The sequence below is a fragment of the Crocodylus porosus genome, unplaced genomic scaffold (assembly GCF_001723895.1).
Source record: "Crocodylus porosus isolate Cpor-Errol unplaced genomic scaffold, CroPor_comp1, whole genome shotgun sequence".
In the NCBI taxonomy this organism is placed as follows: Eukaryota; Metazoa; Chordata; order Crocodylia; family Crocodylidae; genus Crocodylus; species Crocodylus porosus.
Genome location: NW_017728940.1, coordinates 4,238,189 through 4,260,143, shown reverse-complemented (window position 1 = coordinate 4,260,143; position 21,955 = coordinate 4,238,189). Strand labels below are relative to the sequence as shown.

At 45.5% G+C, this 21,955-nt stretch overlaps 1 protein-coding gene across 3 annotated transcripts in view; it reads left to right on the top strand.

Annotated features, from left to right (window-relative positions):
* NKAIN1 (Sodium/potassium transporting ATPase interacting 1) overlaps positions 1-21,955 on the top strand; it is a 219,365-nt gene that overhangs the window by 174,137 nt on the left and 23,273 nt on the right. For all 3 annotated transcript variants that reach the window (XM_019548027.1, XM_019548026.1, XM_019548025.1), the window contains one exon: positions 9,669-9,750. In XM_019548027.1, coding sequence (XP_019403572.1) covers positions 9,669-9,750 — 82 coding nt within the window. The remainder of the gene's footprint in view (positions 1-9,668; positions 9,751-21,955) is intronic.

Here is a 21,955-nt window from a genome sequence, read left to right as displayed (position 1 = left end):
CTGCCTTCCCATTCACCCAGGTTTTCTATTCCACGATACCAAGAACCAGGTGGGCCATTGCATTCATCTCTCAATGAAGCTTGCAAGAGATGACACATACTGATACTGTCATGTCTGCACTATGCTTGCCTTGGAGCACTGAAACCTGGTGCCACATTGGCTGATGCAGCCTTCAAGTGAAGCACAGACAGAGAAACACAAATCATTTGGGCACACAATTAAACTTAGCATCCAGAAGCCACCAGAGATCCAGTGGCCTTCCAGGATGTGAACCAAATAAAACCTCCGTGCATGTAATGACAGATCACCAAAAGTCATTCTAGTCTACAAAAGTACAGTATTGCATCATGCCAGAACTGTGTTTGCCTGGTACTGATGAAGCCTGTGGGGTTTTTTTTATTTGACAGTCTTTGCAGGATTCACATGCACACACACACCTTTTCCATACTTCCACTATGCAAAGAGCTGAAATAGCACAATGAGGTCCTCATCTCAGGGAGTCCATGAGCCATTACTGTCCTACAGAGAATTCCTTAATAACACAGGTCCTCCCAGCCATTAGAGCAGTATGTTGGTAAAATATTTAGCTTAAAAATATGGTTCATTTGGGTTTTATTTTGAGGGATGTGGAGGGTAGAATATTATGAAATTTACCCCTCCTTAAACTTGTCTAACTTTTGCAAAAATTGTTTCCATGAGCTGAAATCTTCCAAGAATTTTTATGCAAAATATCTCCTGCTCTAAGGACAATGGAACAGTCCCTTTTTATTCTGTGCTCGCATTTGTGAAATAACTGCAGTTATTTGTTATGTGGACTGCAGCATTGGCAAGGATTTCTAGTCAAGCATCAGGGCACCATGGTGCAAAGTAGACAAACTCAGAGCAGAAAGACAGTGCCTGCCCTACAGACCTTGTTTTCTAAGCAAACAGCAGTTTTATTGCTGTTGAGGATTTGTCTGAGCAAAGACCACAGCCTTTGTCCCAGTATTATGTGCCTTAATAGGCCTCTCTGGCTGTTCAGTTTGGAGGGATTTCTAATAGCAGCACTTTCCCCCCTAAGGACAGTCTGATGATATGCTCCTTTACCTTAAGGAAAGTGAGGTTTGGATTCATTTTAAGTGGTACTATGGTGGGGGTAGGCATGTACTTTATAAGTTTCACTGGGCAGGACTCTCCCTTTTGACACCCAGTGCTTAAAAATACAACAGAGCTAGTGTTTGGCTCAGCACCACTCAGTCCTGGGCATGCTAACTGGGTCATGCCCAGTGCCACTGTAATACCATCTAGATTCTCCTTTTTGTCATCAGACACATGTGGGGTTGAGAGAGTGGACAGGCTGTGTTGTCACAGTGGAGCTCACTAAGGCAGTTAGCAGGAAACATGCCCATAGGCACATTCAATCTATGGTCACTTCACAGCTCCCTTTACTGCAGTCTCTGAGCACATTATAATCTTGCATGGGTTTATCCCCCTAGCAGGAAAGAAGAAAGAGTACTAGTATTATCCCTAATTTACAGTGGAGGTACAGAGAAGCTAAGGACTAAATCCTATCTCACTTCTACCCACCCAAGTGGCACTTAACCTCAGAAATGTTTTTGGTACCTAAATGTAGTTTAGATTCTGTCTGTGTCAGAACAGGCTTGCCCTGGTACACGCACATCTGCTGGGAGTCAACAGAGCAGGGTCCACCAGTGACTTTCTTGCACCTTGCAGAAAAGGGGCCAGAACCAGAACCAAGCACTCCCCCTCTTTGAGGGCAGGAGCCATGTCACCAAGGCATCTTTTGTCTGGCTTGCTCTTCTCATTCTGGTCCCCCAGTCTCTGCCTCCTGGCTTTCCAGTGGGCCAGCTTCAAGAGGCAGGCTGGAAAGTGCTCTGAGGCATGAGCAGTTCGTGCCCTAATGATTAGGGCATTTTGCTGGAAAGGAGACCCATATTTAAACCACCTCTGGATGAGAGGCCTACAACCTGGCTCTCCTGCTTGCAGAACAAGTACCCTAGCTGCTCAGTTACTGGAATAGAAGGCATCCCCCATCCCCCAGTATTTTTTCCACAGCTGGATTTTCAGGATTTAGGATTTCTGCCCCAGAGCCTACGGGCCAGAGTGCAGCTTTCCAAGCCTGCCCAGAAGGGAAGCACAGTGTGAGCCTATCTAGGTCAGTGCAGGTAAAATCCAAGCTCTGCGTAAGTGCCCAACATTTAAACATGAAAGATCCTCTCAGGTGCATGAAGGTGAAATAAATGACTTGCCCATGTTCACAAAGAGCATGTAGGGCAGAGCAGGACCTGCATGGAGACTTCCCACAGCCCAGGTATCTCACTAACCACAGACTATCCTTCCCTCCCACCAACTACTCCCAGAACGAGCTCTTGGCCCTGCTTCCCCTGTCTCCGGCATGTCTGCTGGGTGAGCTCAGGAGTACTCGTCAAAATGAAATATCACCTCGACCCGGCAAGGATTAATGTAAAACGACAAACTTGCAAAAGGCAAGCAGCCATGCCATGACAGGGACTTTGTATGGAAATAACATTATACAGCACAAAAAGGTGGACACCTGCAAAATCATGACCACACCTACTACAATTCCAGCTCACTCAATTTAGTTTTGCCCCTAGCTTTGGAAAGGAAATTTAGGCAAAGTTGGGGGCTGATATTCTGATGTGTATTCAAAAGTAATCATTGTAAACACCCATGCAAGAGCTCTGAGCACCCTGACAATAGTTAGGTGTTCAGTAGTAGCAATAGCCAACCGATGGCATCAAATACTAATCTGCCAATAAATTAATTGCAGCCAGGCAGCAGCATGGTTTGACTAAAACAACAGTGATTTACTGCAGCCAGCCAATAAGGCAAACAAAGTAGGAAAGCCTCAGAAAGTTGCTTTACCCCAATCCTGTTCAAACCAAGGCCCATTCCAAGATCAGGCCAAAGAGGTGGCTTTTGAGAGCACCTGGCTTGACAGTGGTCTGCTTAATGCCTTTTAGCTCCCTTCATTTCCCCATCCAAAACTGCTACTAAAGTAAAAGCTATTTGTTAGTTCCAGTTTCCCCCAGCTCATAAGGGATTTGTCTTCCACTTTCAGAACTGAAAATGTTTTTGGAGAAAAGCTATTTCCCATTTTTGGCCCCCAGTATGTCTGCCTAACAAACAACATCCCTCCTGCAAGCCTAGGGTGGCCATCATAGAGGACATTCCACTTTTCTGCTACTCTGTCCTCGATTGATATGAAACCCGACACCTTTCTGTCTTCTATTTTTCTCTTCAAGAGAAAAATAGAGGGCATTAGAGGACATAAAGTCATCCGGTTTCATATCAATAGAGGATAGAGGACAATGGGACTGTCCTCTATGATGGCCACCCTAAGCAAGCCCTGCTGAGGGCACACAGGCTGTTCCAGATCCAGATGGGAGCTCTTCCTCCAAGGCCTGCTGGGACTGGCTTAGCTCATCACTGGGATCATTCATTACAACCTTACTGCATTTGTTTCCTCGAGGCTTTTTGAAGAGTTTTGGGCCTGGGCTTGTTACATCTTAGTCACTTCATTGTCTCCCCCTGGTGAGATACCAATGCCCTTCTTGTGGAAGAAAGCAGTAGCAGTTGGGTGTGCTCAGCATAGCAAAGGACAGTTGTCAGGCCAATTATGGCCACCTTAGGACAGACCAGGTCCCAAAATAGTTGTCCAAACTATATAAGCAAATACAAAGTTATCTGGACTGCCATGTTTAAAACTCCATTTCCCTCAGATCCCTCCTCATGTTTCCTTTGCTGTGATTATGAAGCAAGGAAGGAGCTCTTCAGACAGAGCAAGAACTGATCTCAGAGTCAAAGCAAAGCCAGAACCACAGCAGTTTGGAACAGGTTCTGCTAAGTCAGGGCTTTCCCTGATCCTCTAGCACTCCACCTTAGCAATAGGTCCAGAAAGATTCAGAGAAGCCCCTACTCTTGCCTGTTTGTCCAGCCAAGCCTTTGATTCCAGCTTCCTTACTATGGCTGTGTGGAATTTCACCAGCCATTTCGTTCCAACACTGTTTTGACCAATTTTGAGGTTGAAACAGCAAAATCGGAATGAAACAAAGACCATGGAAATGGCCTCAAAACAAAACCAGGCTGGTTGAAACATTTCAAAAGTCAAAATATTTCTACCATAGGCTGGGAATGGGAAGTCAGTTCAGCTGGGCTGACTTCCCATCCCTAGCGCAAGATGGGGCAGGGGGCAGGAGGCAGCCCAGCTGGGCTGCTTTCCAGTACCCCATGCTATATCGCACCGGGGTGGAAGGCAGCCCAGTGGGGCAGCTTCCTGGTGCCCCATGCTAGATCGTGCCAGGGGTGGGAGGCAGCACAGTGGGGATGCTTCCTTGTCCCCCATGCTAGATCACACTGCTGGGCTGCCTCCAATCCCCAGCACAATCTAACACAAGGCACCAGGAAGCAGCCCCGCTGGGCTGCCTCTGCCAGCAAAACTTGAAACAGTGTCAAAACAGCCTTTCTGTTTCCATGGAATGGAACAGAACGGCTGTTTTGACTCGAAATGAAATCCAGAACGAACACTGTTCCCTCAAACCATCGAAACTCAAGGAGAAATGGAACGGTGCCATTTTACACAGCCCTATTTTTTACCATACTTGCTCTGGTACTGGGGTTCAGGATTATTAACCTCCATGTCCTGAATCACTGAACAGTGTAAATTCAAGGTGTTAGCTATAACTTAACAGTGCAGGAAGAACTGGCTCTGCTAGCCTCTAGCTTCTGTTTAACAAAGGGGCATCCAAACCTGGCCAGTGAGAGGTGCTTCTGCAAGTGCATGCCTTTTTAATTACAGGGCACTGTACAGAGGAGACTACAGGTCCCAGGATGCAGTTCATTAGCAGACTCTCACACTATGAAGGCAGCTGCAAGCCATACCTGAGACCCCTCCAGACTCTGAGCTGCTCTTCAGCTCACTGTCCGCTGTAATTCCACCACTAGTGTAAATTGTTCCCCAGCCTTTGTTAGGACAGGGAACAGAACTGCATTTCAGCCTCACATTTTACCTTTCCTTTCCACAAGCATTTCAAACCGTTGTAGTGGAAAATAAAAATCTCCATGTGAAATTGGACACTGCCTGTTGTAATAAGTTGCTTATGTATATTGGGATCTGGCAAGGGGCTTATCTGCCTCCGCTGCCTTTGAACTGTGTTTGCATTCCATACGGTGCACAGCATTCAAACAAACTCATGCATTCAATACACTTTTAATATTAATGCTGCTGTAGCTGAGATTCAAATGCATCTTTTTAATGGAATATCTTATTAGGTTTGGAAATGGATGGATGCCATCAAAATTGAGAGCTAGCTGAATATTAAGTTAGAAAGACAAATAGGTTTGGAGGATGGGCCCCTTGACTTCATTCCGATTTCCAGGACAGTAATATGATAATCCATGTGGTTCAGTGCTTCTTAAATGATTTATATATTTATTTTAAGAGGGACTGGCCACACCACAGCTCTTGGAGTGTCTCTGAGATGCCACAACACAGGGAAGACAGGAATGAGCCTCATTTGGTTAAATATGGTTTCTGTGGCCAACAGTTTTTGTAGCATTGTTGAGCAGCTGCACATTTCACACAAGCTTCACACACATCTCATCTCTTAATTCCTCATGCTGATATTTGTGGGAGGGCTGAGGTGTCAAGCACATAAAGGACTCTGGAGTATAATTCCTCCCCTGTATTTCAGTAGGAAGAATTAAGTGGCAAAGCCAAAAGTGATTAAAGGAATAACAAAATATGACATATTTTTAACATAGTGTCCCCAGTCCATGCGGAGAGAGTCACCAGAGAGAGGCATTTTCAGGGGAGAATTAGAAGGATGAAGCAACTCAGGGATTCAGAAACATCAGTGGATTTCAGGAGCATACCTTCTTCCAGTAGATGCTCTAGTATTGCAAAGGCACCACTGGTTTTTGCCATTGTTATTATAAAACACTCATAGGGTCCCATAAGCATATATGGAACTTTATGGTTTGTAAATAGAGTCACATTGTCTACCTTCATTTTTAACTCTGGGGCAAGGATGATTTCTAAGCTCTGTACCTGTACAGTCCCTAACACAGTGTCACATTTTGTGACTTGGACCAGGCACAACTGAACTACACACAATAGCTTGCAGTAATAAAAAGAACTGTGGTCCCTGCTGCATTCAGTAAGGCAAGGGGTCTAATGTGTAGAGGAAATGGTGGACATTGAGATTGCTGGTTGTCTTAATAACTTGCTCTGTAAGCGTAGAGAAATCCATTCCACTCCCCATGTCATTTCTACGGTGGGGGCAGCCACAGCAGCTTTTATCACATGGGACAATAGGGGAATTAGATCATTGTAGATCATGACTATTTGTAAAGGGCTGTAACAGCTCAGGTTGAAAGCAGCTAGAGAAGTGCAAGGTGTCAGTTGCTAGGAAAAGTCTAGTTTAAGTCAAGACCTTAAGTCAAGCTTTTGCATTCAAAAGCTTCAAATGTTTTGCATTCAAAAGCTCGTCCAATAGAAAACCTTGCCTCTCACCTAAGTGCTGGACTATTACTCTAATGCTAGTTTAGGTCAGTGACATCCTTGTTAGTATAAAACTGAACAAGCACCTTTCCCAGGCTGTTCTCCATGTACAGCACCCAAACTCATCCCTGAACTTGGCCGTGGCATTTTCAGCACAGGAAACACTCAGGTAGTAAAAATTCAGCTCAGATCCTCTCTCCAGGCTCAGAAGCTTGTAGGGGCTCCTCCCTTCTCTCTGCTTAGCCCACCCACTAGAGGCACATCCTCACAAGTGGGAATGCGCAATTTGCGGTGCCTCAAAGGCTTTTGAGGTGCCACAAAACACATATGGCACGTGTGAATAGGTTCTCTGCACTGCATATTCGCAGTGCGGAGCCGAAATTAGATACCAGGAAATCCTGGTATCTAAAAAACATGCAGAGAAAAAAAAATGGCACAGTGCATGTGGCAGCAGCATGCACCACCTGAAAGGGGAGCCAGACCAGCCAGATCCACACTTGGGCTGCCAGCCAGGCTCCGCACACCCAGATCACTCCTGCTGCAGCCCTGGGAAGCCCCCAGGATCCCAGGTAAAGCTGCTGGGGCCAGGCCAGGTGCTGGCCCCTGTCTCCCTTTACTCCACCTGGGGCAATTTGCCGTGTGCCAGAGCGTGTGCGCAGGGGCATTCCCTGGGGACAACTAGCAGTACCACAAATATGTGCCGCTGCCAGTTGTCCCCAGGGAAACACACATGTGCACTCATGGGGATGTGCCCTAGATCCCTCTTTTCTCAGAAAATCCCCTTCCACTTTGCCTGAAGTGAGCCTCTGTCTTAGTAAGGCAATAAAACCCACTGAATCTTTTTTCAGCAGCTTCAAAGTATGTCTTCACAGTGTGTGTGGAGGTGTGGGTAGGTGTGTGTGTGTGTTATGTGTTCATGAGAGAAACACTCCTGGCCTCTTCCCAATGCAAAAAGCAGCAGCTCTTGTAAACATCGGTAGGAATTTTTCTCTGCAATTGGACTGCAAAAGTCTGCCCTTCCAGTGAGAAATGCCAACACTACAGGGGAAGAAGACTATCAGTCAGGATCTGTTCTGTGCACCAGAGAGCCCACGTCTGCCCCTTTATCTAGATGCATTTTCTCTCTACAGTAAGGCCCACTTCCCATTGCCTCCAAACACTGCCTGCCCTGAGGGACCTTCTAACTTGCACAAGAGGCAAGTTGCCCAGTTTGCATATCCATTTCCCTTCCACTGTGGAGCAGACATGTGCATTGTTTATTCTGGTGAGTGCCCCACGGGGCTTACAGACCAGGTAATGGACTCTAAAACAATAACCAGGCTCCCGGTATAAATGCCGTCTGAAAGTGGATTAATCTGTTGGATGGAAATCACAACCATCGCAGAAAAGAAAACTGATATATTGGTGTCTGTAATTCCCCTAAATTACACACTTTAAATGAGACTTAAGTCACCCATAATTTTCCTTAAATGCTCACTTTGGAGACAATGATAGGGTAATTTTACCCATTTTGTCCAGCAAGAAATGCAAGGTCTATTGTGCTGAGTAAAAAAGAGCCAGAGGGATATTTTCAAGTCAGTCCAGTTCCTTTTCTACATTTATCTTCTTCCTGGGCAATGGCAAAGGCACTCCCACACGCCACTCAGCACCAGCGGGCTCCATGCACAGGCTTATTGGGACAGATTCCTCACGTGCTTGGTGTGTCTGTTCTGGGGATGCTCTGACTCTAGTGGGGTCATTCCAGATTTACCGAGAGATTTGGAGAGAACTAAGTCCAAAGTACCCTACCTGTACATGCAGGACACACATGATGTCCAACAGTCATTTGCCCAGTGGAGTGATCGTGGCAGTTTTGCCTGGACAGAGGAGATTATGGAAGGGAGGCCAGTATTTGCCCTGGACTGATTTTGTTGAATTAGTCCAGTGATTCTCAGTGGGCCACACAATGTTAGCACCATTAGGTGTGCAAACATGGTTCACAAGATACACCCAGAGTTTTCATATAGAAATCCATAGTGTTAAAACCATTCTGACCTGCTGTGACCTGTCTGAGATCCCTGCAACAGAAGAATCACTCTATTATTTTTCTGTAATCAAAAAAAGAATGAAAACTAAGAGCTGGGATTTTCTGAGAGGTGCCTTAAGTCTGTCGAAGAGTGTTTTGAATGTAAAAAGGTTAAGAACCACTGAATTAGTCACTAGCTTTTCCCAGTCACAGTTACACACACCATGGGGCCAGATTTGGTTCCATATATTAAGTTTCTAAGTGTACTTAGGCACCTAACTGTGATTCCATTCACCTCAGTTCAAGTCCTGAAAACCCATTAATGAATCTACTTTTGTAACACACCATCCTCTGACCCTTAAAACTGAGACAAAAAAGCAACGAGGAGGAGAAGGATCCACTCACCTTTTCAGCAGCTATTTTTCAGGGACTTGAGCGGGTGGAACGGAGTCACACTTAAGTGCCTAAGTCACCTTATGTGCCTAATAGGGGGAATAGGATCTGGCCCCCGGAGTCACAGACTCAGTCTTACTTACATATTTGCTCACAAACTTAGATTCACAAACAGGCAGCCTGACTAACACTCTCTCACATTTACACACACTAACTCTCACCCTCAGCCACACCCTCTCATACACACTCAGAAATAATCTTGTTCACCCACAAACACACATCCATTCACACTCGGACACTTGCTCACACAGACCCTTTCAGCCCCAAACTCACACATACACACTCCAATGCACACACGAACACCCCCACATTCAGATCAACGTTGACACAAACACACACACATGCGGACACACTCTCTTTCACCAGAAGACACACTCGCTCATACATTCATCCTCAGACAATCCCTTTCTCCCTCTCACACTCATACACGCACAGCAGATAGTAGGCGGGTTCTGGAGAGCGCTGATGCCTGTTCCTGGTCTGAAACTGCCATTGTAGGATCACCTTAAGCCTGCCAAGAAAAGTCCCAACATTGAAGACCTGATCCACTGATGGAGAAAAGGGCATGAGACCGGAGAGGAAGCTGCTGGCTTCTCTTTCTCCGGCTGCAAGTCTTCTGGTACTGGCCAGCTGTGCTGCCTCGGCTCCCCGCTGGCAGCCACTCACGTAGTCTCTTTCTTTCCCCAGTTGACTTCATTGGAGGATTCGATTCATACGGCTATCAGGCTCCACAGAAGACATCACACTTACAGCTACAGCCTTTGTACACGTAAGTCTCTCCCTTGCGTGGGGTCCAAGGGTACGCATGAACTAACCCAAGGACGGAAAAGTGTAGGGACAAGGATAGCTGAGGAGCTGTCAGTCTTACAGACTTTCACCTCTAGGTTGCTGTTCCCCATCCCACCACAGCAGGAAAGACCAAATCCTGAAAGGTACCTAACTTCCACTGAATCATAGGGCTGGAAAAGAGCATGAGGATCATCTAGTTCAACTCCCAACTGGGGGTGGGAGAGGGGCAGTTGTACTATGCCTAAACCACTCTTAACAGATCCCTAAGACAGCTTTGTGTTAAAGACCTTCAGTGAAGGGGACCCTGCAATGTCCCCCAGGCAACTTGTTCCAGTATTTAGCTGCTCTGACATTTAGGAAGTTTTTCCTTGGGCTTAACTTGAATCTACCTTCATGTGGTTTAAATCCATTGCTTCTGGTTTTGTCTCCAATGGCCAGGGAGAACAATTGTTTGCAGCCTGTCAGATAGTTGAAAACTCTTACATCACTTCTTAATTTTTTCTCCGGACTAAACATTTCCAACTCCCTTACCCTTTCTTCAAATGACTTGCTTTCCAAGCCCCTGATGATGATCCCCATTGCTCTCCTTTAGATCCTCTTTCATTTGTCCCCAGACTTTCTAAAGTGTGGTGCCCAAAACCGGACTCAGTATGCCAGGTTAGCCCAGCTAGTACCAAGCAGAGTGGTGCTTTTACTTCACACATATTGAATCTGTTGTTTCTGTTAATCTAACCCAAGATGACATTCATCTTTTTTGTATCACATAGTGGGCTCATGTTTAGTTTGTAATCCACAGTAATGCCTAGATCCTTCTCAGCAAGACTGCTATTAGGCCAGCTGTCCTGATTTTTTACTTGTACATTTGTTGGTTTTTTTGTCCAGTGCCAAGTATCTTGAAGTTAATTTGATTGTCCACAGCCCATTTTAATTGGACTTTAATTTTAATCAATGGGAGGTAGGTGTCTACATTCTGTAGAACAGTGGGTCCCAGACATTTGGGACAAGTGGCCCAGTCGCCCCTACAATTCCCCACAGCCCGTCGTGCACTCTTATGATCAAATCTTTAATCAGGAAAAGGGCAGGTGGATGATGTGATCTGTGAACCAGCCAGGGGCCTCAGTCTCAGAACCCGTGCCCTGAAGGGGTTGAGTCAAAGTCCTCACCACCACATCACGGTGGGAGTGCAGTGACTCTTAGCTAGCTCCTTGTAGGACAAACCTCCATCACAACGACCACATTAACAGAGCGCTGGAGACTGAATCCCCTCTCCCCTTTACCAGCTTCCCTACAGGTTAGTGTGAGGCATTGTGGAAAGAGGCTTGCCCTGCTTTTGCCACTCATGCTCTAAGGTAAATCAAGACCTTCAGTTCTCAGGACCCAGTCACTATGCTAAGCAGAAAGGAGGCTGGGAAGGGTGCTTGCCCTAGCACAAGCACAGCTCCCCTCGGCATGTGGAAAAGTCATTCCAAGCTAAGTTTCAGTGCGTCTCATTCCCCCTTGCCAAGCCCACCTGCCAGCAGAGATGTGGGTCTTCTGGAAAATTTTCAACGGGAAAATTTTCCAATGCTCTAAACAGAGCGTGATCAGATTTAGCATGTTTATTTGACTTATATTTAGTAAACAAAACTAAAAAAGTATTTGAAAGGAAATATTTGATTAGGAAAAAAAAATAATACAGCACACTTAATGTGGTTTAAATTTTCAAACAAATTCAAAGCTTTATGTGGAAAGAAACTATTTTATTGGAATATTTGTAAAAATGTAAAGACAGTAAACAACAGCATGCATTTCCCGTATACTGTTTGCTTAAATTTAAGGGAAAAAAACAACCAAGGCACTGAAAACTGTAGGCACTAATTTTCACACACCCAAAGAACTGTACATGATATGCCGTGCTTTGGTTTTCATTTGCCTTCACAGCCAATTAGGTGAATTCATAACTTGATTTTTGGTTTGGATTATTATGCGAGTGTATTTACCCTCCTGTTTACAATTCAAGAAAACTTATATGTACTCTCTCACACACTTCCTAGGAATAATCACCTGAAAACCATTAATTACAACTTTGAAAATGCCAAGCTTGCCTAATATTGTATTGGCATCCATTCATGGTTACTAATGAATTTTATGAAACAATGAATTTTTAGAAATGGAAAATTTCCCAGGGAAAAATTAAGCACTGGAAAATTTTCTGCCCCACATCTCTGTCTGTCAGTTGGGCAACTGTCACCAAGGTTTTGTGGAGGGAGGTAAATATGGTTGCTCCCAGGGGTACAACTGGGACATAGGCAGTCAGGGCTTGCCTAGAGGGTCACAGCCCAGGGATTGAGGAACACAGAGGTCAGGAAGCAAGGATTCCCCTACAGTCAGAGGACCCAGAGCAGGTAGGTCAGGAGGTGCATAAGGCACCGGGATGTGGGCCATCCCCTCAAGTCAGGGGAAGCAGGTGTCTGGAGCAAGGCCATTATAGCTAGAGCTGTAGCTGTACAGGACCAGATCACCAGACTGAGCCATGGGCTGTCCCCTATCAGAACATAGGGACCAAGGAGCCAGCAGAGCAGTCTGGAGCAAAAGGGGTCTGGGCTGGAGCCAGCAGGCAGGAGCCAGGAAACAATAGGCAGAAATAAAACGCAAGAATGAAGCTAGGAAGCAAGGCTCAGGAAAAAGGAAACTAGAAACAAACAGGTAGGATGCAGGGAACAAAGCACAAAAAGCCCAAGTCTGGTCAAAGAAACATCTATCCTGGGGAGCACTGCTGCCTACAAGCAGTTGGCCGTGCTCACGCAGGCAGCTGGGGGTGATTAGGCAGCCAGGGCAAATCAAGTAACCGGGACCAGCTGGAGGTAGCTTAGCCTGCCTGCTGCCCTGACTCCTCACAGGAGCCCAGGAAGAAACAGAAAAGTACAGCTCTGAAAAGGGATATAGGGCAGGGCTTAGCCTCCAGGCGATGTTGATGCCAGCCCCTAACTGGATGGTTCTGGGGAGAATGAAGGAGAAATGAAGCTTTGCTGGGAGGGAAGTGAGAGGAGAGGAGGCTTGTGCTCCTGTTTACCTCTGGGAGTTGTGGGCGGCTGAAGTAGGTGGCCTGTCCGGTTGTCCTCTGTCCTCTATTGATACGAAACCAGATGCCTTTTATGTTGAAGAGAAAAATAGAGGACCCAAACACGTCCAGTTGTGTATCAACAGGGGACAGAGGACAGGGTAGCAAAAAACTGTAATGTCCTCTATGATATCTACCATAGGCTGAAGGCTGTCCCGGGGCAGGGTATAAAGCGACAGGGACTTGGGGACGTGCTTGAGACCCAGTCTGTTGCTTTAAAGAGAAACTCATCTGAACCAACGAGCTCTGCAGTAAGCTGGGCTGGGGCAGGTATGGCTCAGGAGCGGGGAATCGTCCACTCTGAAGAGATACACTATGATACTCCCTCGGATGAAGGAGAAGATTGAGTGCTCTGCAGCGGGGAGCGCACCCTGTCCTGATGCCTCCTGTCCTGAGACACCGCTCAGCTGTTCCAGCACGTGCAGTTTGAATCTCCCTCTCCTCTGTGGCTCCAGTCATTAGTATGGTCTGTTGTTTGAAGGCTGATAACAATCCCCTAGATCAGCAGAAGCAAGATGAGACCCACCCCATTCATTTTCACTCGAGAGCCAAATAGGATTTTGTAGTAAGCTGGTGAAAGGATGGGGTGGAACCTCCTTTCTCCTCGTACTTCCTCGTTGCCCCCCTCTGATCTGAAACTCTCCTGTTTAGCATTGCTTTATGCCTTCCAGAAGCTGAATATTTTTCAGTGAGAGAAACATCTTTTCAGATAAGAGCAATTGACTTCCTTCCTTTCCCCTGCCCATTAAGCTTAACTAGATAAATGTTAAAATGAGATAAGAATGCAAAATCTAAAGGGATTAGCTTCATTCGGGCTTTGCTGGTTGCCAAAAATTAATTGTATTTTAAGTCTTGTATGTAAATTCAAGGGCATACAGTGCAATTACATATGCAGAGATGGCTATGAAACAAATACATCCAAAATACTACTTTACTCTTCCATGGTGTTCTGGCAAAGACATTTATTATCCAGAGCACAAAATTCCCTCTTCCCTCAGTCCCCATGACTTGGCTAGAAATTAAAATGCTGAATATCTGTCCTCTGCCGTAGGAGGTGAATATTTGGGTGGCTATTGCTAACGAAATGGCAATATAAGTGGTGGACAGGAAGAAATTGTTGATAGTAGGTAAAATCAGTGAAGTTACATCGGGGATTCATTTGGCCCATGCTCCCAGTACTGAGATGGCAAAGTACTGGAGAGCATTTTCCACTGTAAACTCTAGATGAAGACTATTAATTGGCATCTGCTGCTCCTTTCTGCTTTTAATACCAACATGTTAATTTAGACTATGAGCACCCTGGGGCAATGGCTGTTATTTTTCCTGTCACCATACAGTACGTAGCACACTGGGCAAATCTGGTTGGCTTCTAAGTGCTAATGTGATAATTAAGGGCTAGGGACAGACATTACACATAAACTGGTATAAGTGATTGGAAATCAGTTCAAATCTGTAACACAACAGAAGCATGTAAACTACTTTCAAAATGGCCAAATCTGGTTTAAGATAAACCTGGATGGAAGTAGTTTTGATTTGATTGTCAGCCTGACCAACATGATTGTCTTCTGTGACAAGGTGACTGGCTATGTGGATGCAGGGAGACCAGTGAATGTGGTGTACCTTGATTTTAGCTAGGCTTTTGATATGGAATCCCACAACGTTGCAGGCAAGCTAAGGAAAAATGGGCTGGATGAATGGCCTGTAAGGTAGATAGAAAACTGGCTGAAGCATCAGGCTCAGAGAGTAGTAATCAATGGCTCAATCTCTAGTTGGCAGCTGGTATCAAGTGGAGTGCCCCAAGGGTTGGCCTTCAGGCTGGTTTTGCTCAATGTCTTCATTGACAACCTGAAAGATGGCACAGAGTACACCCTCAGCAAGTTTTCATATGACACCAAGATGGGGGGGAATAGTAGATACACTGGAGAGTAGAGATAGGATTCAGAGTGACTGAGACAAATTGGAGGCTTGAGCCCAAAGAAATCTCATGGGGTTCAACAAGGACAAGTGCAAAGTTCTGCACTTAGGATGGAAGAATCCCATGCACCAGGACAGGCTGGGGGCTGACTGGCTGGGCAGCAGCTCTGCAGAAAAGGACCTGGGGGTTACAGTGGACAATAATCTGAATATGAACAAGCAGTGTGCCCTTGTTGCTGAGAAGGCTAATGGCATACTGGGCTGCATTGGTAGGTGTGTTACTAGCAGGCTGAGGGAAGTGATTCCTCTCCTCTGTTCAGCACTGGTGAGGCCACATCTGGAGTACTGTGTTCAGTTTTGGGCCCCCCGCTACAGAAAAGGATGTGGACAAATTGGAGAAAGTCCAGTGGAGGGCAACAAAAATGTTTCAGGGGCTGGGGCACATGACTTCTGAGGACAGGCTGAGGGAACTGGACTTATTTAGTCTAGAGAAGAGAAGACTGAGAGGGGATTTAATAGTAGTCTTCAACTACCTGAAGGGGAGTTCAAAAGAGGATGAAGCTAAGATGTTCTCAGTGGTGGCAGATGACAAAACAAGGCCAATGGTCTCAAGTTGCAGCAAGGAAAGTTTAGGTTAGATACAGTAAAAGCTCTGTTATCCGGCATCCCCCGGGAATGGGGGATGCTGGATAACAAAATATGCTGGTTAATTGAGTGGCCCGGGCTGCCAATTCTCCTGCTGCATCTGGGGCATCCTGCCACCCCTCCCACAGGCCCTGCGGACCCCGTGGGACAGGGAGGTGGGCCCCGCACAGCCCCACACAGTCTGTTATGCCCCCAGGCCATGGGGGGTTGGCAGCACAGGCGGCTTTGCCCCAGACCACGGGGGCTCGGAGAAGCTGGAAGTACCACGGTGGGCACTTCCGGTTTCACTTTATCTTACAAGCCACCATGCTGGTTAACAGAGCATGATGGCTTGTAAGATGCCAGTTATCAGAACTTTTACTGTATTAGGAAGAATTTTCTCACTAAGGGGGTAGTAAAACACGGGAACAGGTTACCCAGAAAGGTTGTGGAATCTCCATCCTTGGAAGTTTTTAAGACCTGGCTAGACAAAGCCTTGGCTGGGATGATCTAGTTAGGGATGGTCCTGCCTTGAGCAAGGGGTGAATTAGATGACCTCTGGAGGTCCCTTCCAACCCTAATTTTCCATGATTCTATGATTTAGGTTAAATCAGTTTATGGAACTTCTGTCCCAGATCCTCTCGAGTCAACCCACAGTCCTCCAGCATCCCAGGGTGCTTTGCACCTCCCCCACAAAACCCCCTTTGCAGGATAGGCAGGCTAGCCTTTGCCAAAACTGTCAGCTTCAGCCAATCAGGGAGGTGTGCTCTAGTGCCCTCCCCGCTACTTCTGGCTTGGGACAATGTAGGCATGTACCTGCATTTCCTGAATCAAAAGTGAATGTCTGTTCACTTGCTTATAGGTTCAATCTACATGACTTAACCTACAAAGATTGAACTGATTCAACCTCGGATTTTTTGTCTGTCTATACTTAGCCTAAATGTTAAATAATGGTATTACTTTTGAAGCTTCTAATCAGTCACTAGTCATAACTCAGTGATATCATCATAGGATGGCTCTGCCCTCCTGTACCCATGTCAGCTTCTGCTGTGAGTCTATTAGACCTCACAGATACAAGCAGTGGTTTGGAAGACTTCTAAAGAACATTAAAATGCTGCTGAGGTAGCACTGGTGATTCAGTAGGTGGTCCTCTTCTCTCCAAGTCAATCTAACAAAATGCCCTTGGGTGGTGCGTTACTGGCAGGAAGGACTAAACTCATACTACTTGATCTAAAAGCATACAGTACTGCATAAGCTAAAAGACCCAGTTCTGGTTTCTCAAAGCCAGCAGCCACCTTCTAATCTACCACATGGTGCATCCACTCAGAGGAGATAGGGAGCTGCATTATATTTGCATGTGTTCTATTAGCATTAGACCCCATGGTGTGAGAGGTGATTCTGGGGTTGCTGAGATAAGAAGCTAATTTGCTGGTGGACATTTATTTTCTTGAGGTAAAGCATTGACATTAGTATTTGGCCCTGGTTTGACTAAGGTGTCCCAACAACTATTGCCGCTAACTTGAACGAAGGAAAAGTCACCAAGGTTGCTGACAGTCTCAATGTGATGTTTCATGGAGGCACTGGATATCATAGACCAGACATTGTGACCCTGCTAACCCATACGGTGTTATGGCAAAGCTGAGAAGAGAGGCTTTATGGTAGCTGGTTAACTGAGCATCTGCTGGTTTAGGAGCCCAGTTTATGTTTCTAGGGGGGTCAGTAATAAAAACATTTTCTCCAGAGCAACCAAGAAAGTACCCTGGGGTTAGTACTTAGAGTAAAAACTTCTTACACTGAGTCATTAAGATTTCACCCCCAAAAAGCAAGCAAAGAGATGGGTACGTAAGGGAAAATGCATAATGTTAGTGGGAGCAATGTCACCAGCAGAGTACTGAGATCAGTGATTGATTTGGCATTATTACCATATCACACTGATACCCAGAGTGTGCGTCCACACATGTGCTTTAATGTGCAGTAGACTATTTTACTGCTCATTAAAGCATCGCTTAAAAAACTGTGACATTATACTATTGTGCAGTAAAATAGTCTACTGCACATTATGCATCACTAAAAAAAGCGTGCAAATGCGCTACTGTTCATTAGCACAATCTAATACACATTAATTTAGTACCTCACATTGGAGGTACTCAATTTAACGTGCTTTAGAAAAGGTGTATTAATGCACACGTAGATGCACCCAGAGGCTCTTAATGCAAAAGTCCTGAACAAGAGACCTAACATGTGTAGACCTCAGTATTCCCATTCCTCTAGCCCCCGGGAGGCCATTTGATGGGTTGGCAGCCAGGATGTTGGCTATACTCAATGTCATATTTCTACACCGTGTATTTATGGTATCATTGGGCAAGAGCTTTTGTGGCAACCCAAATCACTGAACTGTGTGTGATTCAGAGGGCCACAGTGTGCCTGTTGGGGACTAGACATAGTGACACGAACAGGACAGATTGAGGGAAGGGTGCTGGACAGCAGCATGCGATATAGTTGATATGGCTTGCAACGTGCTGTGTTTAGCCTGGAGTGATGTACTGCATGCCTAGAACAACTCAGAGGAAAAATGCAGTGAAAGGCACAGGAGAGGAACATTCATGTCAGGACAGCTTGTTCAGACCTGGAATGATCCTAATGTGTTGATACACAGACACACCAAAAAGCTGGCTTGGAGTTTTAAAGCTGATGGTGTTTATCCTAAATTAAAACCCTAGAGAGATTTCCTGCAAGCTTTACAGGCATTTGCTGATGAGCAGAGGGGCTGAATATTGACAGTGGCTAAAGGTCAGAATGCCACATCCCTTTCAGGAGATTATTTTGAAGGCTGCCTCATTTTTGCTGTGCTTAGTGAATGCCAGATCAGTCGCTTCAGGCTGGGACTTGTTGATGACCCCAACTGTAAAGCAGCCTGCTGCATAAGGATGCCTGAGACACCAAGTCAACAGCATTCTGCAATAATTACCCAAAGCCTTCAGTATCAGCGCTTCAAGCAGCAGCAGTCGGGAACATCACCAGAGACGAATGTAGTAGTTTTTATGTAGGAGTTATTGAAGCCGCAGGAGATACAAGTTCCTCAAAAGCTGATTACAGGGCACCTCAACACTTATATGCTGTAGTTGTAGGCCCTACAGAAAAATCTCAGCTAGATGGAAAGGCTTTAATCACTTTTGCTATGGCTTCACTGATGCATATTGTGGAAGCCATGCTGCTATGGGGTGGGTGGGGGCTGGACAGATTTCCCAAGCTCACAGTGAAGCAGTGCTGGGGCTCTCCTTAGACAGGAGGCATCTGGAAAGACATCCTAGGGTGGGGTTAAGTGAAAGAGCTGAGAAGATTAGTGAGGAATAATCTGAGTTTCAAAGAAACTGAGCACAAAAGATGGGACTGCACAGCAGGGCCTGCAGGGGAACTATTTGAAGAATGAGACCTTTGATATGTGCACACAGGACACGTGTTTACGCAAAGGAAAATGGGCAAACATGCTCGTGGCTGTTCAGGGTCTCATGTCTGTGGCATGTATGCCTAGAATAAAGAACAAGGGAGTGAAAGGTTTATACCACTAGATTTTCTTTGGAGCAGGATGGCTCAGGAGGCAGGGACTGTCTTTTAATTAGTGTCTGACGGATGCCATCTTGACTGACATGCTAAACCCTAAAACTGAGGGCCACCAGAGAGAAAAAACTATAGTTACGGGGTTCTGGCAGGTTTATAGCTTCTGTAAATCAGCTGCTGAGGGGGATATGTAAAACACAATAACCACTCAGTGACTTCTGTACAGTTTTTTGAACAAAAGGTTTTCCTGATTTTGTCATGAAATGCATTTACAGCTTCTGGAGAAGGTGGTTAGAGCACTTGCCTAGGAGGTGGGAGACCTAGTTTTTAGCTGCCTCATCTTGAGGGGGTTCAGGCCCACTTCTCTCTTTTCCCAGGAAGGAATACCCTAAGTATCAGGGTACAGGCTTTCAAGAATGAATGTGTAGGCACCACCCCCTGCTGAACCTGGGCCACCAAGTAGCAAGAAATACTAGATTAATGGGGCACAGAGGCCAAGCACAGCAGGGAGCCTCTCCCTGCACCCTGCTGGCTTGCTGAGATGGGGAATCCTGTATTGTATCTGTTTTTAAACACCTATGGGAGAAGAGCCTGGGCCCCCCTCACATAGCAGTCCCCTAGTCTTGTGCTCTCTCTTCCTGGCCTCCTGGCTCCCAGACACCTTTCCGCACAAGCGGAGGAGTGGAAGGTATCCCTTCCCCCTGCGTAATCCATGGTTTGGTGGTTAGGGCACTCCCTTGGAAACAGGAGACACGGATGCAAACCCCCGCAGCCTGCAAAGGATGTAGCACCCACTTTTGCCACTGCCTGATAAGTGTTTTAGCCACCACGCTATTGTACTAAAGTGGATGCTGGCACTTCCACCTCTTCCACTGGCTGCCTTTAATATAAAAACAGGGAGCCCTGCTCAACTCTTTGAAAGAACAAATGTACGTGCTCACTGCACCCACAGGATAGTTGTAGGAGTCTCATCACTCAACATGAGGGCTTTCGGCATTGCCTTTCTGAAGTGCCCAACCTCCCTTGTGTGCTGCGTGAGCCACCAACTCAGCATCTTATGTGTATGAAGCAGTTTATCGGATCTAGCTGTAAGTCACTCACCAAAGGAAAAGTCATGCAGTCCTCCTGACTCAACCCAGAGCCCTAAGCACTAAGGCACCCTTCCTACCCTCCTCAGCTTTAGGGAACCCTTGGCTGACTTAGCCTGCTGGAGGGGCTGTTTATCCAATGCCTTGCCCACACATCAGCATAGTGTGGGCCTCATTCTTCTCCCCGTTATTCCAGTTTTGCACTGCGATCATCCTACTGACTTAATTGAGTTGTTTCTCTCACTGAAATCAGAATCAGAGGCCCATTCGTTCAAATACCTAGATCTGCTCTGAAGCTGGAAATAATGTAGCAAGGTTTGGCTGGCCAGACCTAGACATATTTTTATGACATGTTGTTCATACCATACTGTCACTCTAATGGCCTGAGGTCACAGCCATTATTAAAAATACATTTACATCGGGCTTTCCTGGCAAAGGATCCCATGCTGCCTGCACCATATCCAGTATTCCATATGCATCAGTGGCAAAAAGCGAGTTTTTAATAATAATGAGAGGAAAAAATAGTTATTTCCAACTTTGCATTTCCCCAGGCTGTCTTGACTGTGGTATGTCAATGCTTTTAACTTCAGGTTCCTTGGAGCAAGGAATGCACTTCATGTGTATGAGGCATAGCACAAAGCTGAAGTATAAAAATAGGAAATCATTTTGCCTACCAATGAGCTACTTCTGGTTTGGAACCTGTAAGATATTTAACAGTAACACTACTGTGTGGGACAGGAAGTGAAGAAGAATACAGTAAATTCTTCTTTATTGCACACTGGTTATTCATGTAGTTTGCTAATTTTATTTTCCTGTGAGACAAAAACAATTGCCGGCTATTCAATTAAATTTCACCCAGTTGTTTGCATATCAGCTTTTAGCATACTTCAGGTTATTGCATAAGCTGAAATGAGAAAAAGAAAAGCCAGCAATCATTTGATCGTATAATGCAAAGATTGAGCAGTGCACAGAGATTTCCACTTGCAAAAGGCAATCTATCATGTTTCAATTATTAAACATTGTTGTAACCTGGTGAATGATTACACATGGCTTTTTGGTGTAGTTTAGAAAAATAACGAGCACATTTGAGTTTTTGAGGAAAATTTTAACGTATTTCCTGCCATTAACTGCCAGATAGGCCACATTAGATCATACTTTCAGCAGCATATCTGAGAGAGAGAACTGACTTGTTAGGTGTGGGGCTTTCTTTTCATTATTCGGGGTGTCGGTGGTAGCCGTGTGGTCAAGTGTAAAGGGTACAATGGGGCATAAGACGAGATTGAACAGTAATTGTCATAAGTTTTTATTTATTTGCCAGTAAGTCTTTAAGAGCTGACAAGAAGCATGTGGAGCGACCTGAAGTACCACATTACCATGGGGAATTATGCTGCCTGTTTCCAGGCTATTTTTTTATTATTATTATTTCTACTTTTTTGTATGCTTATTTGCATAATTTAGTTGGGAAAAATGTCTATGCAAATAACAAGACTCCTGTGTACTGTTTTCATTTGAAACAGGAGGGGAGAATCTAGGGTATCTAGGGAGGTGCTGAGATCTAAGGGATTATGCTCTATATCAGGTAAATCCCGATAAAAAGAACACTGTGATTCTGTAACACCTTCCACTGGCAGACCTCAAAGTGCCTCACAAACATTACTGAACTGAATCACACACACAGACCCTATGGAGTAGCTAAGTATTATCACCATGTCTCCTACAGGGAAACTGGGCTCAAGAAAAACATGAACAATTTATCTATCGTAAAACAGTCACTGTTACAGTCACTCATCATGGTGCCCTGTGACCAGTGGGGTCCCTCAAGGCTCTGTCCTGAGACCCACACTGTTCAACATCTTCATTAACGATGTGGACATTGGAGTCAGGAGTGGACTGGCCAAGTT